The sequence below is a fragment of the Phyllobates terribilis genome, unplaced genomic scaffold, assembly GCF_046119375.1.
Source record: "Phyllobates terribilis strain yellow unplaced genomic scaffold, ASM4611937v1 Scaffold_8__6_contigs__length_399053987, whole genome shotgun sequence".
Lineage (NCBI taxonomy): Eukaryota > Metazoa > Chordata > Amphibia > Anura > Dendrobatidae > Phyllobates > Phyllobates terribilis.
Window position 1 is genome coordinate 133,485,991 of NW_027362768.1, and position 14,627 is coordinate 133,500,617.

At 43.1% G+C, this 14,627-nt stretch overlaps 1 protein-coding gene across 1 annotated transcript in view; it reads right to left on the reverse strand.

Annotated features, from left to right (window-relative positions):
• Positions 1 to 688: 688 nt before the first annotated feature.
• SHCBP1L (SHC binding and spindle associated 1 like) overlaps positions 689 to 14,627 on the reverse strand; it is an 83,839-nt gene continuing 69,900 nt past the window's right edge. The window contains exons 8-9 of the mRNA XM_073642611.1: positions 6,330 to 6,455; positions 689 to 1,034 (exon numbers count right to left, since the gene is read on the reverse strand). Of these exons, the coding sequence (XP_073498712.1) occupies positions 786 to 1,034; positions 6,330 to 6,455 (375 nt within the window). The 3' untranslated portion in view covers positions 689 to 785. The remainder of the gene's footprint in view (positions 1,035 to 6,329; positions 6,456 to 14,627) is intronic.

The window sequence follows — 14,627 nt, forward strand, 5'->3', positions numbered from 1 at the left end:
AAATTTCCTATGGATTGAACGAAATGTCTGAAAATGAATCAAACCATTACAACGTAAGGCAGAGAAATGTTTGCATAACTGATTTCTAAAGCCAACCCTTGTGCATCAGTCTTAAAGGGAATTTGTCACCCCCTGGGAGATATCAGACCTCTAATATGGGCATACAGAAGATAGAAATGTGAATCTATACATACCTGTATGTCCCATATTAGAGGTCTACTTGCTTTGAAATACATTTTTATTAAATTAGTTTTGACAAGTTTCACGTCCGGGGGACGCAAAGAAATCCTCACCTATTAACTTAATTTCCATATCCCCCCTCTCCTTCACATCACTGGGCCCTGTGACGTGCAGTTCCCGGCCGGATCCCGTGCCTGCGCAATCTACCTTGTACGGAAGGTGCAGTAATCCCTGCCGTCTGTAGCCTTGTAGAGCAGGAAACTTGTGCATCGGCGCCAGTGAGTCACTGCCTTCCCGGCGCCTGTGCACAAGTTTCCTGCTCTACAAAGCCCAGTGACGGGGGGGGGGGGGGGATATGGAAATTAAGTTAATAGGCGGAGATTTCTTTGCGTCCTCAGGACGCGAAGCTTGTCAAACCTAATTTAATGAAAATGTATTTCAAAGCAAGCAAACCTCTAATATTGGACATTCAGGTATGCATAGATTCAAATTTCCATCACCTGTACGCCCATATTAGAGGTCTGAAAAGTCCCAGGGTGTGACAGATTCCCTTTAAACTCGTATTAGAGAAATGCTGGGAGGGAGGACATTACTGCTAAGTGCTTCTATGTTAAGATTATCCCAACATTTCCCAGAGCGTTTTCTTCTACTCTGTTACTTTCAATGTTTAGGCTGAGACTTTCTATAGCAGTTGTCAGCACATCTTCCTCCCTCGGGTCTCCAGCTGCTGCATCTTCCATAATAAAATTCTGTTTCTTAAACATCTTGTTCTTGGGCTGCACAATTGTAATACCGTAACCACTGTTGTTGTATATGTGGTTATTGCGCAGCGTCACTACAGGTGCAGGAATAACCTATAAGCAAAACATATAAGAAGCTATCAGATGAACTGTAGAAGTATTATGCAGCACCTCCAAACTGTTTTTTTTTCAGTAAGGCTACATTCGCACATTGCATTTTTTTCTGTGTTTTCCAGGATTGCAAGGTTCAGCTTTGCTACCACCTTGTAAGCATAAGCAATACAAAGTTAGGCTACCAAAGCAAGACATATCTGAAACCATAAAACATTTTTGGAAAAAAGGACAATTTGATCAAATTGTTTAGTGGAAAAAGTTTTGTCTAGAAAAAGTGACTATTCTGAACAAAAAAAAAAGCTGGATTCGTGTATGACAGGTGTGGGGAACTTTTTTTTTTTTTTGCAAAGGGCCATTTAGATATTTATACCATTCTTCGGTAATGTGATGGCTGAAACTGCTTCTCTTTGGAGTGGCTGTGATGTTAGGTGGTAATGATGATGTTGCTATTTAGCTGCTTTTCCAGATTTATGTCGGGCTGGAGCGCAGTCGACTCTTTGTGATAAGTCGTACCAAACAAGTGTGTATTACAGGTCTCCTCACGTAGGAAATCTATCACTGCTCACATTACATTTATAGAAATCAAGCAGTGAGAGATTTCCAGTATACATCACATGGGAGACGCCGAGACTGCCGTCTACCCATCACATGCTGGGGCGGAGATATAGATATCACAGAAGACGCTGCCGTGCTGTCTTCTACGGTGAAAGAAGGAAGAACAGTCCGACCATAACGTCCCAACACGTCATGTGCAGTGAAGACCAAAATAAGTTTTATTAATTACAGGTTACAATTGGATAACGGAACCATGCCAGAAAAGTAAAACACACTAAAAGCATCTAAAAATGGGTGCATATCTGGGAGGTATGTAGAAATCATGAAGGGAACAGCCAATCTCCCATAATTCTGACAATTTAATGTGTTAAATTGGAAAATACACATGTATCGTATGTCAGAACCATGTATATAGAGCAAGAAGAATGTGTAGACATAATTGTGTAATGAATGATAGATGATGAATACTACTGCAAATATATATTAATACGGATACAAATAAGGTCTCCTGCAGGGTAAATGCAATAGAGAAGTATGTAAAGTGCTAGTGCATATATACTTCCCAAAAATGTGCAAAAAGAGCTATGTGGAGACCAAAATGCAGCAGCAAAATTAGTCAAATAATCAAATTAATAAAACAGGCTCAAAAAAAGAGGTAGGCTCAAAAGGTAATCCTTAAGTGCTAACACATATCATTCTCATGTAACATGGACAATTATATAGAGGAGACTTAGAATCCGATGGCTCCCTTGCACATGGTGCATTGGGACTTTATGGTCGGACTGTTCTTCCTTCTCTCTCCATTTTACCGACTGTCCTCAGGTTCCCACTAGTCCGGATTTCTGACTAGGAAATATTTATTTATATACCACCAGGTTATGAGATTTTATATCAACTGGTCAAAAAAATAAAGGGAACACTCCAATAACACATCCTAGATCTGAATGAATGAAATATTCTCATTGAATACTTTGTTTTGTACAAAGTTGAATGTGCTGACAACAAAAATCATCAATGGAAATCAAATTTATTAACCAATGGAGGCCTGGATTTGGAGTCCCCCCCCAAAATTAAAGTGGAAAAACACACTACAGGCTGATCCAACTTTGATGTAATGTCCTTAAAACAAGTCAAAATGAGGCTCAGTATTGTGTGTGGCCTCCACGTGCCTGTATGACCTCCCTACAACGCCTGGGCATGCTCCTGATGAGGTTGCGGATGGTCGTCTGTGGGATCTCCTCCCAGACCTGGACTAAAGCATCCGCCAACTCCTGGACAGTCTGTGGTGCAACGTGACGTTGGTGGATGGAGCGAGACATGATGTCCCAGATGTGCTCAATCGGATTCAGGTCTGGGGAACGGGCGGGCCAGTCCATAGCTTCAATGCCTTCATCTTGCAGGAACTGCTGACACACTCCAGCCACATGAGGTCTGGCATTGTCCTGCATTAGGAGGAACCCAGGGCCAACCGCACCAGCATATGGTCTCACAAGGGGTCTGAGGATCTCATCTCGGTACCTAATGGCAGTCAGGCTACCTCTGGTGAGCACATGGAGGGCTGTGCGGCCCTCCAAAGAAATGCCACCACACCAGTACTGGTGTGTCACATCAGTCACATGTGCTCAGTGTGAACCTGCTTTCATCTGTGAAGAGCACAGGGCGCCAGTGGTGTTCTGTGGCAAATGCCAAGCGTCCTGCACGGTGTTGGGCTGTGAGCACAATTCCCATCTGTGGACGTCAGGCCACCCTCATGAAGTCGGTTTCTAACCGTTTGAGCAGACACATGCACATTTGTGGCCTGCTGGAGGTCATTTTGCAGGGCTCTGGCAGTGCTCCTCCTGTTCCTCCTTGCACAAAGGCAGAGGTAGCAGTCCTGCTGCTGGGTTGTTGCCCTCCTACGGCCCCCTCCACGTCTCCTGGTAGCGCCTCCAGCCTCTGGACACTACGCTGACGACACGGCAAACCTTCTTGCCACAGTTCGCATTGATGTGCCATCTTGGATGAGCTGCACTATCTGAGCAACTTATGTGGGTTGTAGAGTCCGTCTCATGCTACCACGAGTGTGAAAGCACAACCAACATTCAAAAGTGACCAAAACATCAGCCAGAAAGCATTGGTACTGAGATGTGGTCTGTGGTCCCCACCTGCAGAACCACTCCTTTATTGAGGGTGTCTTGATAATTGCCAATAATTTCCATCTATTGTCTATTCCATTTGCACAACAGCATGTGACATTGATTGTCAATCAGTGTTGCTTCCTAAGTGGACAGTTTGATTCCACAGAAGTTTGGTTTCCTTGGAGTTATATTCTGTTGTATAAGTGTTCCCTTTATTTTTTTTTTAGCAGTGTATATATATATATATATATTTTTTTTAACCATCTTCAGGAATCAAATTTTTGCTTACCCTTGTTTCATTATTTATATCTTCTACCGTGGGATGGGAGCGCATCGTGCGCTAACTCTGCCCATAAGGTATGTCCTTACGCTGGCACCGGCCAGCAGCATGAGGAGATAATCTTTCATTGCACGCGCCGCAGTGTTCAGTAGTGCATTTGTAGGACATTCAGTTGGTAGGACACGTTTTACTTTCACACATTGGTCGGGTATTCTTTCACACAAATCACTAATTTAATTAAACTGTACTAATACCAACATCCATGCTCATATGAGAATACCAAGACATTATAGCATAAGCTTGGGAAAACTGCAAGAATAAATGGGTTTCACATCCTGCTATGCCTTCAGTTTTTTTCATCAATCAATAAGGCTGTAAAAACTGATGGCTACATTTTTGCAGCTTTTTTTTCTGCACTTATTCATTGCTTTCTATGGGTAAAAAAAATGCAGAAAGAATTGACATACTGCAGTTTTCAAAAACACAGCAGTTTTCCAATTCAGTCAGGAAAAAAAAAACAAGCGTGTGCACAGCTCAAGGACCTTAATGCAAACGCGTCAATGGGGCCACCAAATACTGCAAGTCTTTAATAGCATTGGTCTTTTCATATAGGCCAAAAGGACTTTTTGGGTCCCCTAGCCTCCAGGGCCTGGGTGCGATTGCAATCCCTGCACCTATTGTGGTTGCGCCCCTGTGTGTGCATGAGATTTCTGAAATCTCATAGCTTTTGCTGGTACTGTAAAAAGCAGCATTTAATTTGCATAAAAACACAACATGTGAACATAGCCGTATGGTTTTGGAATATTACAGCTATGTAAAGCAGTAAATGCAGGATGCTCTTTCATGACATGTTTTGGGGAATCTGCAAAGAATTAAAATTATGTGGCGTTTTGACTATATTTCCACAACTCCATTATAATTGTTGCTAAGGGAAAGACATGATTGCACTACATTAGACTACACACTTGAGTTTCTCTGTAGTCTGTAACCATGAAATGACATCTGTATAGGAGCTATGGATACAAAAAAAGTTAGTTTTACAACTTGCGAAGTTCATTGCTTTCCAGGTAGGTGCACCAGATTATAAAAAATGGTTGCAAAATTGTATGTAGCATATGTTTTTTTGTTAAAGAGGTTATCCGCCTCTTGATCATTTTTTTTTTTTTAAATAAACTTAAAAGGGGTTATCTACTACTAGGACAACCCCTTCTCATTCAATGTTTGCCCCCGTTAAAATAAAAATACTTATACTCACCTCCCCAGGTCGGCATTTGTGTTCCCGGCATTCGTGTTCGGGGCCCACGCACTGTTTTGACAAGTGAGCCCTGTGCCCAATCAGGGTTGGTGTCACTGTCTTCCCCTTTGGATGTAGAAGTAATCGAACAGGGAGTGAGAGGCCAGCCGCAGCGCTCACTCTGTTGATTACTTATACGTCGTAAGGAAAAGACAGTGACGTCAAGGTGAGAAGGGGGCAAACATTCAGAGTGAGAAGTGGCTGTCCTAGTAGTGGACATACTTTTTAAATACATGTATTTGAGGCAAAAAAAAAGTTTTTGGTTTCAGAAAAATGTTGCACCATATGGCTTTTACAAATTTTGTTTCCCTGCACACTCAACTTCAATGGAGTGTGTGGTCATAAACCAGCTGAGAGGAGCTCAAAAGGAAAGAGGCCCATTGGGTTGTCTGAATGAGCTCAGTGATGGATTCTCTGTTAACCCATTCTGCAGATAGCAATTGTGCATCACAGAGGCTATAGAAGGCAAACAGTGCAAAATTATTAATGAAACCCAAATACAAAACGATTTTTAGTCAAAAATATATCCAAGTGATATGAGGTTGTTCACATTTGGGCACAATTTTCCTTAACTGTAAGGCAAGTATACTGCACATACTTTTTAGGCTTGGGTCAGTGCGCTAAAGCCATTGTCAAAAGAAGCTTATTGACTTTTATGGTAAATACACTGGATTTGATGTACAGTGGGCAGTCCAGTACCCAGCAAATCTAAACATTTCATCTACACGTTCTGTAAATTTTTCCACTTGTAAATTGACCTGGTGCTGATTCAAACTTTTTTTTTTTTGTGCAGAACTCATTGTGGACTTCATCCTTTGCAATGTATCTAGTGAAATTTTAAGAAAGGTTCACATGTTACACATGCAGAAATTCAACATCAAATCGGCTACTTGTGTATGTACCCTTGCAGTATAGAAGTACGTAATTTTGAGGTGTAAAAATGTGTACAAAGCTATTTCCTAACAAATCTGATGGAATCCCAACGTATGTGAACAGCGTTTTAGTAATATTGTGTGCATCACAATGGTAACTGCTCTATGCAGTCTTACCTTTATCTTAATCCCACCTCCTTGGGTGCTTGCCAAGCCATCTGTACTTTTAAAATTATTACATTTGTGAATTTTGTTTCCATCGAGTATGGCTCCACTTCCTGGGGACAATTCAATACCTGCTCCCTAAAAATACAGATTTTTGTACAATTAATGGATATTTATTTTTATAAATTGAGGATTTATTACAGAAAAAAAAAAATCATTAAAACAAACTACCCAGATACCACAAATTCACGTGAATATACATTTATGATATACTATACCCAAGTGTTGAATAACAACTTTTTTTTTCCCTTTAGCAGAAAATGTGCACATAATATATAATGAGTTGGCTTATAAATACTGCTGTCTGAAAGAGACCATAATGTGGAAACTAAGTTCACACTATGTGTACACTAGGATACAGTAATTCCTTGAAAACATAAACGCGACATCAGCACACTGCGATTAATTAATACATGAACTCCACTAAGTTAAAAACGTAAAAGGTACTTAGCATTTTTTAACAAAGAGTGCAAAACTATCCAACACGTCAAGGTGTACTTAAATATAGATGGTCTGAGGGTAAGACTAATGTCCTACCTCTCCATGTGCCAAACCAGGCCTCATCTGAATGTGGAAGTGAGAGGAAACCAGGCATAGAGCTCGCAATTAAAACCTTGTCAGGGAAGGATGTGTAGAGGAGGGTGCTGAGCCTTGGATAGTTAAACAAGTTAATAATTTTCTGGTACTAATTTATGGAATACTGAAAAAAAAGCTCTTTTAATACATTTATTAATGACCTTGCTGAGGACACACAAAGTAGAATTTCATTATCTGCAAAAGATAATAAGCTCTGTATGGCAATCAACACAGAGGAGGATAATTTAATAATACAGAGGGATTTATGTAAGCTGGAGGCTTGGGGCAGAGGAATTGAAGTTTAACATAGATAAAGGAAGGTCATGCACTTCGGCCATGGAAACAAAATGTACAATTATGTACTAAATGGTGAAAAACTAGGAAAACTGTCACTGAAAAAAGGTGTATTGGACAGCATATCATCTCTAGTGACCATTGCCAGACAGCTGCTGCCAAGGCAAATACAATGATGGAATGCATTGCTTTAAAAGAGGCATATATATGGACAACAAGGACATAGTTTTGCTCCTGCACAAGTCACTAATGCGGCCACACTTGGAGTACAGTGTACAGTTTTGCGCCCCACTATATAAGGACATATGCGAACTTGAATGGGTGCAGAGAAGAGCGACCATGCTTATTCAGGGAATGCATGGACTCCGGGATGGCATTATGGGCAGACTGGGCACTTGCCTAGGCCCCCTGCTGTTTAGCCACCAGTCCATGAAAAGCAAGGGTAGCTTCCCGTAATGAGTCTTCAGTGATCCCCATACAGCAGCAGTGCAGCCTGCACTTTCAGAGCAGCCTAGACAACAGAAGAGGTGAACAGTAAAATCTTGACCTCTTCTGCCACAATGGAGCTGCAGAGAACACTCAGCAATGCGGTGCTCAGGCAGAAGAGGTAGAAATGCATGCATCTACTCCTGCAAAACTCCTGCCCAGGTGACACGCTGCCCAGTGTTATTTTCAGCTCCAGAGGTCAGGAGTGCACCGCACCCCTCTGCGCTACCTTTTTTCTAGTGGGGAGGGAAGGTCATCATACTGTTTGTGTGTGAGTGTCAAAATGCTGTAGGTGACATCAAGTTGTGAGGTCCATCATACTAATTGAGGGCTATGGACGCATCATGCTGTGTGAGGATCATTGAGTTGTGGGGCCTTGTACTGTATTGGGGGCATCGTACGGTGCATGGGGGGGGGGGACACACATTTACAGGAGTTCACGGTAGGGGTATCATATTGTGTATGTGCGGAATTTATATGTACGCCCTTGTACAGACAAGAGAAATTAACGTATGTGCATTGGGGTGCATAGTGTTGTCAGATAATTTTTTGGATATCAGTTCTATAGGTTTCACCACGCAGTATAAATGACAGATTACCTTTACTCTATGGGTCAGTGTGGTTATGGCAATAGTAAAATAATCTAGAATTTTTTTGTTTTTTAATGTTTTGCCACTTTAGTCATAAGTTTATTTCCTCATTACTTCATTGGAGGACACAGGAAACCATGGGTGTATGCTGCTGACACTAGGAGGCTGACACTATGCAACAAGAAAGTTATCTCCTCTTCGGTAGTATACACCCTCAACTGGAGCCAACCCGATCAGTTTTAGCTTAGTGTCAGTAGGAGGTGGACACGGGGCTACTCTCAGCCCCATTTCTACCTTAGGTTTTGTTGTGTTTTATTAACATTTTAACTTTTTTCTTTCAGATACAGCAGCGTTCTAGGTTGCTTGGGAAACAGTAATTGTTAATTCTGTTCCCCCCGCTAGAGACCGAGAGCACAGTGTGGATTTGTGTCACTGCTATTGTCTCCCTGGTCTATCAGGCAGGACCCTAACCCTAATACATCAAGAGTGTTCAGGGCATCCTCACAGAGGGTCTGGTGGGACTGGTCCTTGCCTACATCCACCTGCCACACGTCCCCCCCCCCCAGGGAGGGTAGACAAAAACGATACCTGACGGTTAGTTTTGTAATTAAAGGGCTTGTCCAGGTTTGAGAAGAAAGTCTGAAGTCACTCTAGGTGATTGCAGGCTTCTGAATTCTCACAGCTCATTCACTGCACACTTTTCTCCCTTGCCGGTGGCAAGAGTGGACAGTCATGTGAGCACAAGTATGCGATTTGTATATTTCTGGGCACATTCCGACTAGATGTATTCAGCCTTGCTCAATTTATTTTTATTGAGTGAGGCCACACATGCCTAGTCGACACGTGACCGCATATACGCAAATCGCCGGCACCAGAGAATCCTGACAGCGAGCAGTGAACACTGTGAGAATTCACATAGAATGACTAAAGACTCATCAAAAACATGGACAACCCCTTTAATGCGCCTAACATAAATAAAAATATGGAAATAAGTCAGTATTACAAAAACCACTTACATCCAGGTACCTGATAGATGATGTTGTCTCTGATTGGAATCATTTTCTTTTCTTCATCTTGTCCATACTCCATTATGAGTTCTCACAGCCAAAGCCTGTCTCTGCAGGCTTCCATCTTTCCAATCTTCTGCAGCACATCCATACACAATGCCCTTAACCCCTAAACAACCGCCGTAACGCATTTTCACAGCGGCAGTTAATGGTTCTTATTCCTCAGCGCCGTGAAAATGTGATCACAAAAAAAACAAAAGTGTGCCCGCGGTTACAATCACACCGTGCTCCTTCCCTTCCAAACCCTGCAGTGCACCCAAACAGTGTTTTTTCCCCACATATGGGGTATCATCGGCTTACTCAGGAGAAATTGCACAACAAATGGTACGGTGCAAATTCTCCTGTTACCCTTATGAAAATTAAATATCTTAAATATCATCTGCTAATTATTCAAGCAAATTTTACATTCAAATGGCGCTCCTTCCCTTCCAAGCCCTGCCATGTGCCCAAACAGTGGTTTTCCCCCCACATATGGGGTATTGGCGTGCTCAGGAGAAATTGCACAACAACATTTTGGGGTCCATTTTCTCTGGTTACCCTTGAGATAATTAAAAATTTGGGGCCTGAAGTAAAATTTGTGTGAAAAAAGTTAAAAGCTCATTTTTTCCTTCCACGTTGCTTCAGTTCCGGTGAAGCACGTGAAGGGTTAATAAACTTCTTGAATGTGGTTTTGAGCACCTTGAGGGTTGTAGTTTTTAGAATGGTGTCACTTTTGGGTATTTTCTGTCATGTAGACCCCTCAAAGTCACTTCAAATGTGATGTGGTCCCTAAAAAAAAAAATAGTTTTGTAAATTTTGTTGGAAAAATTAGAAATCACTGGTCAAATTTGAACCCTTATAACTTCCTAACACAAAAAAAATGTTGTTGCAAAAATTGTGCTGATATAAAGTAGACATGTGGGAAATGTTATTTATTAACTATTTTGTGTGACCTCTCTCTGATTTAAGGGCATAAAAATTCAAAGTTTGAAAATTGCAAATTTTTCAAAGTTTGTCAAATTTCCGTTTTTTGACCCCTCAAAGTCACTTCAAATGTGATGTGGTCCCTAAAAAATAGTTTTGTAAATTTCGTTGTAAAAATTAGAAATCACTGGCCAATTTTTAACCCTTACAACTTCCTAACAAAAAAAAAATTTTGGTTCAAAGATTGTGCTGATGTAAAGTAGACATGTGGGAAATGTTATTTATTAACTATTTTGTGTGACATATCTCTGATTTTAGGGCATGAAAATTGCTAAATTTTCACCAAATTTCAGATTTTTTCACAAATAAATACAAGTCATATCGAAGAAATTTTACCACTATCATGACATACAATATGTCACGAAAAAACAGTCTCAGAATCAGTGGGATCTATTGAAGCGTTCCAGAGTTATTACCTCAAAGTGACAGCGGTCAGAATTGTAAAATTTGGCCTGGTCATTAAGGACATAATTGGCTCCATCCTTAAGGGGTTAAAAATAGCAGTGCCATTATAATGTTCCAGAATAAAAATATTTGCTCTAGGCTGAACCCCTAAATAATTGCCTCTCACTATATTCCCTGAACAAAATATGACCTGCACATTGTCCCTCTTATAGTACACTAGCTATTGAACCCGTTCTACGCCCGGGTGGCAAGCATTTTTATTAGTATATGGTCCCCCATCCTGTTATGTGCTGCCCCCATCCTGATATTTGTGCTGTCCCCATCCTATCCTTGTATGCATGGTACCTCTCAATTTGTGCTGTCCTCATCCTATCCTTGTATGCATGGCACCCCTCATCCCTATCTTGGTATGCATGGTACCCCCTCATCCCTATCCTGGTATGCATGGTACCCACTCATTCCCAATCCCGGCATGCATGGCACCCCTCATCTCCAATCCTGGTATGCATGGCACCCCTCATCCCCAATCCTGGTATGCTTGGCACCCTTCATCCCCAATCCTGGTACATATGGCCCCCTCATCCCCAATCCTGGTACGCATGGCACCCCTCATATCAATCCTGGTATGTATGGCCCCCTCAGCCTTATCCTGGTATGCATGGTACCCCTCATCCCCATCCTGGAATGCATGGCACACTTCATCCCCCAATCTTGGTATGCATGCCACCCCATCCCTAATCCTTGTATGTATGGTACCCCTCATCCCTATCCTGGCATGTATGGTACCCCTCATCCCTATCCTGGCATGTATGGTACCCCTCATCCCTATCCTGGCATGTATGGTACCCCTCATCCCCAATCCTGGTATGCATGGCACCCCTCATCCCCAATCCTGGTATGCATGGCACCCCTCATCCCCAATCCTGGTATACATGGCACCCCTCATCCCCAATCCTGGTATGCATGGTACTCCATCCCTCATCCTGGTATGCATGGTACCCCCTCATCCCTATCACGCTGCACACACACAAAAAAAGAAACACTTATACTCACCTTTCTTCCCTGTGCTCCAGCACTGCATCCTGTTCTTCTGGAGGCCAGTGGAGGAGTGTGGTGCCGGAAAATGCGCGTGCCCATACCGCGCTGATGGCGCCATTTTGCTGAAGACACACTGCAAATGTGTCTTCAGTAAAATGGCGCTAGATAGCGCTCTATGCGCCGATTCCGACAGAGGGACGCATCTACGATTATATTATAGATGCCCTCCACACTTCCCCCTCCTTTCCATACTGGGTCCCCTCTTCACACTGTCCTATCACAGTGTGTCCCAATAGGGCCCAGTCTCTATATTGTATCCCCTCATTAAACCACCCTCCTTGGCTTACTGTCCCCTCCTGGCTGTGCCCTCACACTATCCCCGCATGCTACCCCCCCCCACCACACACACACACTACTCAGTCTTTATGTGCCCACTCACACTTTTCTCCCTCTATGCTGTCTCCACACACTATTCCCCTCAATAGTCTCCTCATACATTTCCCCCTCCCTCCTCATACTGTCTCCTCTCACATCCCCCCCAGTTAACGATAATGTCTCCTCATATATTTACCCCCTCACTCTCCATACTGCCCACTCATACATCCCCCTTGTTTCCCATACTGACTGCACAAATCCCATCACCCTCGCTCCCCATACTGTGTCAGCATACATTTTTCCCTCGTTACTCAGACTGTGTCCGCACCCATCACCCCACTCACCATACCGTGTCTGCACTCATACTCCCACTCACCATACCGTCTCTGCACCCATACCCCTACTCACCATACCATGTCTGCATCCATACTCCCCATTCTGTGTCCGCACCAATCTCTCCACTCACCATACAGTCTGCACCCATCCCCCCTCATACATTCCCTCCCTCGCTCCTCATAGTGTCCGCACCCACCCCTCACTCAAACTGTGTTTGCACCATCCAACCATTCACCATACTGTGTCCGCACCCATCCCCCCATACTGTTTCCTCATGCCCATCTCCACCCTTGCTCCTCTTAGTGTCTTTACATTTCTGCCGCTCCCCATATTGTGTCTGCACCTGTCCCTTCCTTGCTCCCCAAACTTGTGTCCCCAAACCTCCCCCACCGATCTGCCCACCCCTCCCCCCACATACTAAATCCTCCCACCCTAAGTCTCTCCTCCATTACACTGAATCTTCTGTGTCTTCAGCTCCACTGGAGGCCTTGCCACCAATGTGCAACCTCTGCAGAGCCAGCTAGAGAAGTCAGCAGCGAGATCACATGATCTGATCCTGCTGCTGACATCACACTGACCCAGCGGTCAAAACTTCAATTCTACTCGCGTCTGACGCGAGTACAATTGTTCACTGGGAGCCGGCACGCTGCACTATCTATGAGTCGGCTGTCAGCCGGCTCAGAGAACGGCCGACTCCCAGTCCAGGTGGCGGCAAAATGCAGCCGCCGGGGGAGACACTTCGGACTGCCGCATTAGGTGGCCCGACAGCACCCCCTTGCTGGCTGCGCCCGGGGCAGATGCTCCGCTTGCCTTCCCCCCCTAGATACGGCTTTGGCTTAAAAGGACCCTATCTGAGCATGCGGATCAAAGGGTGTCTTGTCACTATTATAGAAAGATTTGGGAAAGATTGATTGAAAGAAATTGGCAAACTGACCAACTCTCCAGTCTCTCAAAGTGGAAATCTCAAAGAGGTGTTCCTCTGAAGTTTAATTACGGTAATCCCCAAAATGAAAAATTCTGAGGTATCCCCTGTTTAGCCAAGAACGAAACACAAAATAGTCTAAACCCGCGGAAAAAGCGTATTACCCAAGATAGGATACATGGAGGTTTGTGTTATAATATGGTAGCGAACCACAGAGTTGGCACAACAGGCAAGGGTAGCCCCAATCGTGAAGTGTGCTTTAAGTGATTTAACCAAAGTCAAGACTAGCCAAGGCCCAGCTGTAAGGTGGATTTTTGTTAAGCTTTGCTCAATCCCGACCATTCCAGCACCAGTCCAAGATTCTAGAGAGGTGGGAAGCCATGTAGTAAGAGCTGAAATTGAGCAAAGCTGTACCTCCTGAAGACTTAGAGCAGTACAGTATGGCTCTTCTGCTACGAGGGCTTTTTATCGGACCATATAAACTTGGTTGGAATCAAAGCAAGACTCCTTCAGAAGGACAAGGAACCTCCATGGACAGCACTTGTAAAACATATAGGATCCGAGGTAGTATGTTCATTTTAAAAATTGCACTTCTCCCAAACCAAGTAAAAGCGTTCTTCGCCCATCTAGAGTAGTTCTCCTGTACAGATTTGAGTAATTTGGGAAAATTAAGCGAGTATGCCAGATTAACGTCTCTCGAGAATAAAATCCCTAAATATTTTAAAGCTGAGTTAACCCATTTAAAACTAAAAGAGGATTTCAAAGGTGCTATAATGGATGAGGGAGTTTTAATGTTCAGGGCCTCTGAATTAGAGAGGTTAATTTTAAAGTTAAAAAAGTAATTGTATAAGTTGAATTCAGCCATCAAGTTTGGAAGCGAGATAACCGGGTTGGTAATAAAGAAAAGTAAGTCATCTGCATAGGCCGAAATCTTAAAGGGAGAGTTTCAAATACAAGTTTCTAAGTATAAAGATTAAAAGGGATAGTGGGCACTTTTGACATGTGCCATTACATACAGCAAACTCCTGTGATAAAACACCACTTACGTTCAGGTTATGTGCGCACGATCAGGATTTGCATGCAGAAATTTCTGCAGCGTTTCTGCAAGGTTCATGCGTTTTTGCCTGCAGATTTGTCATGCGTTTTTCCAATGCATTGTATAGGAAAAATGCAGGCAAAAACGCACAAAGAATTGACA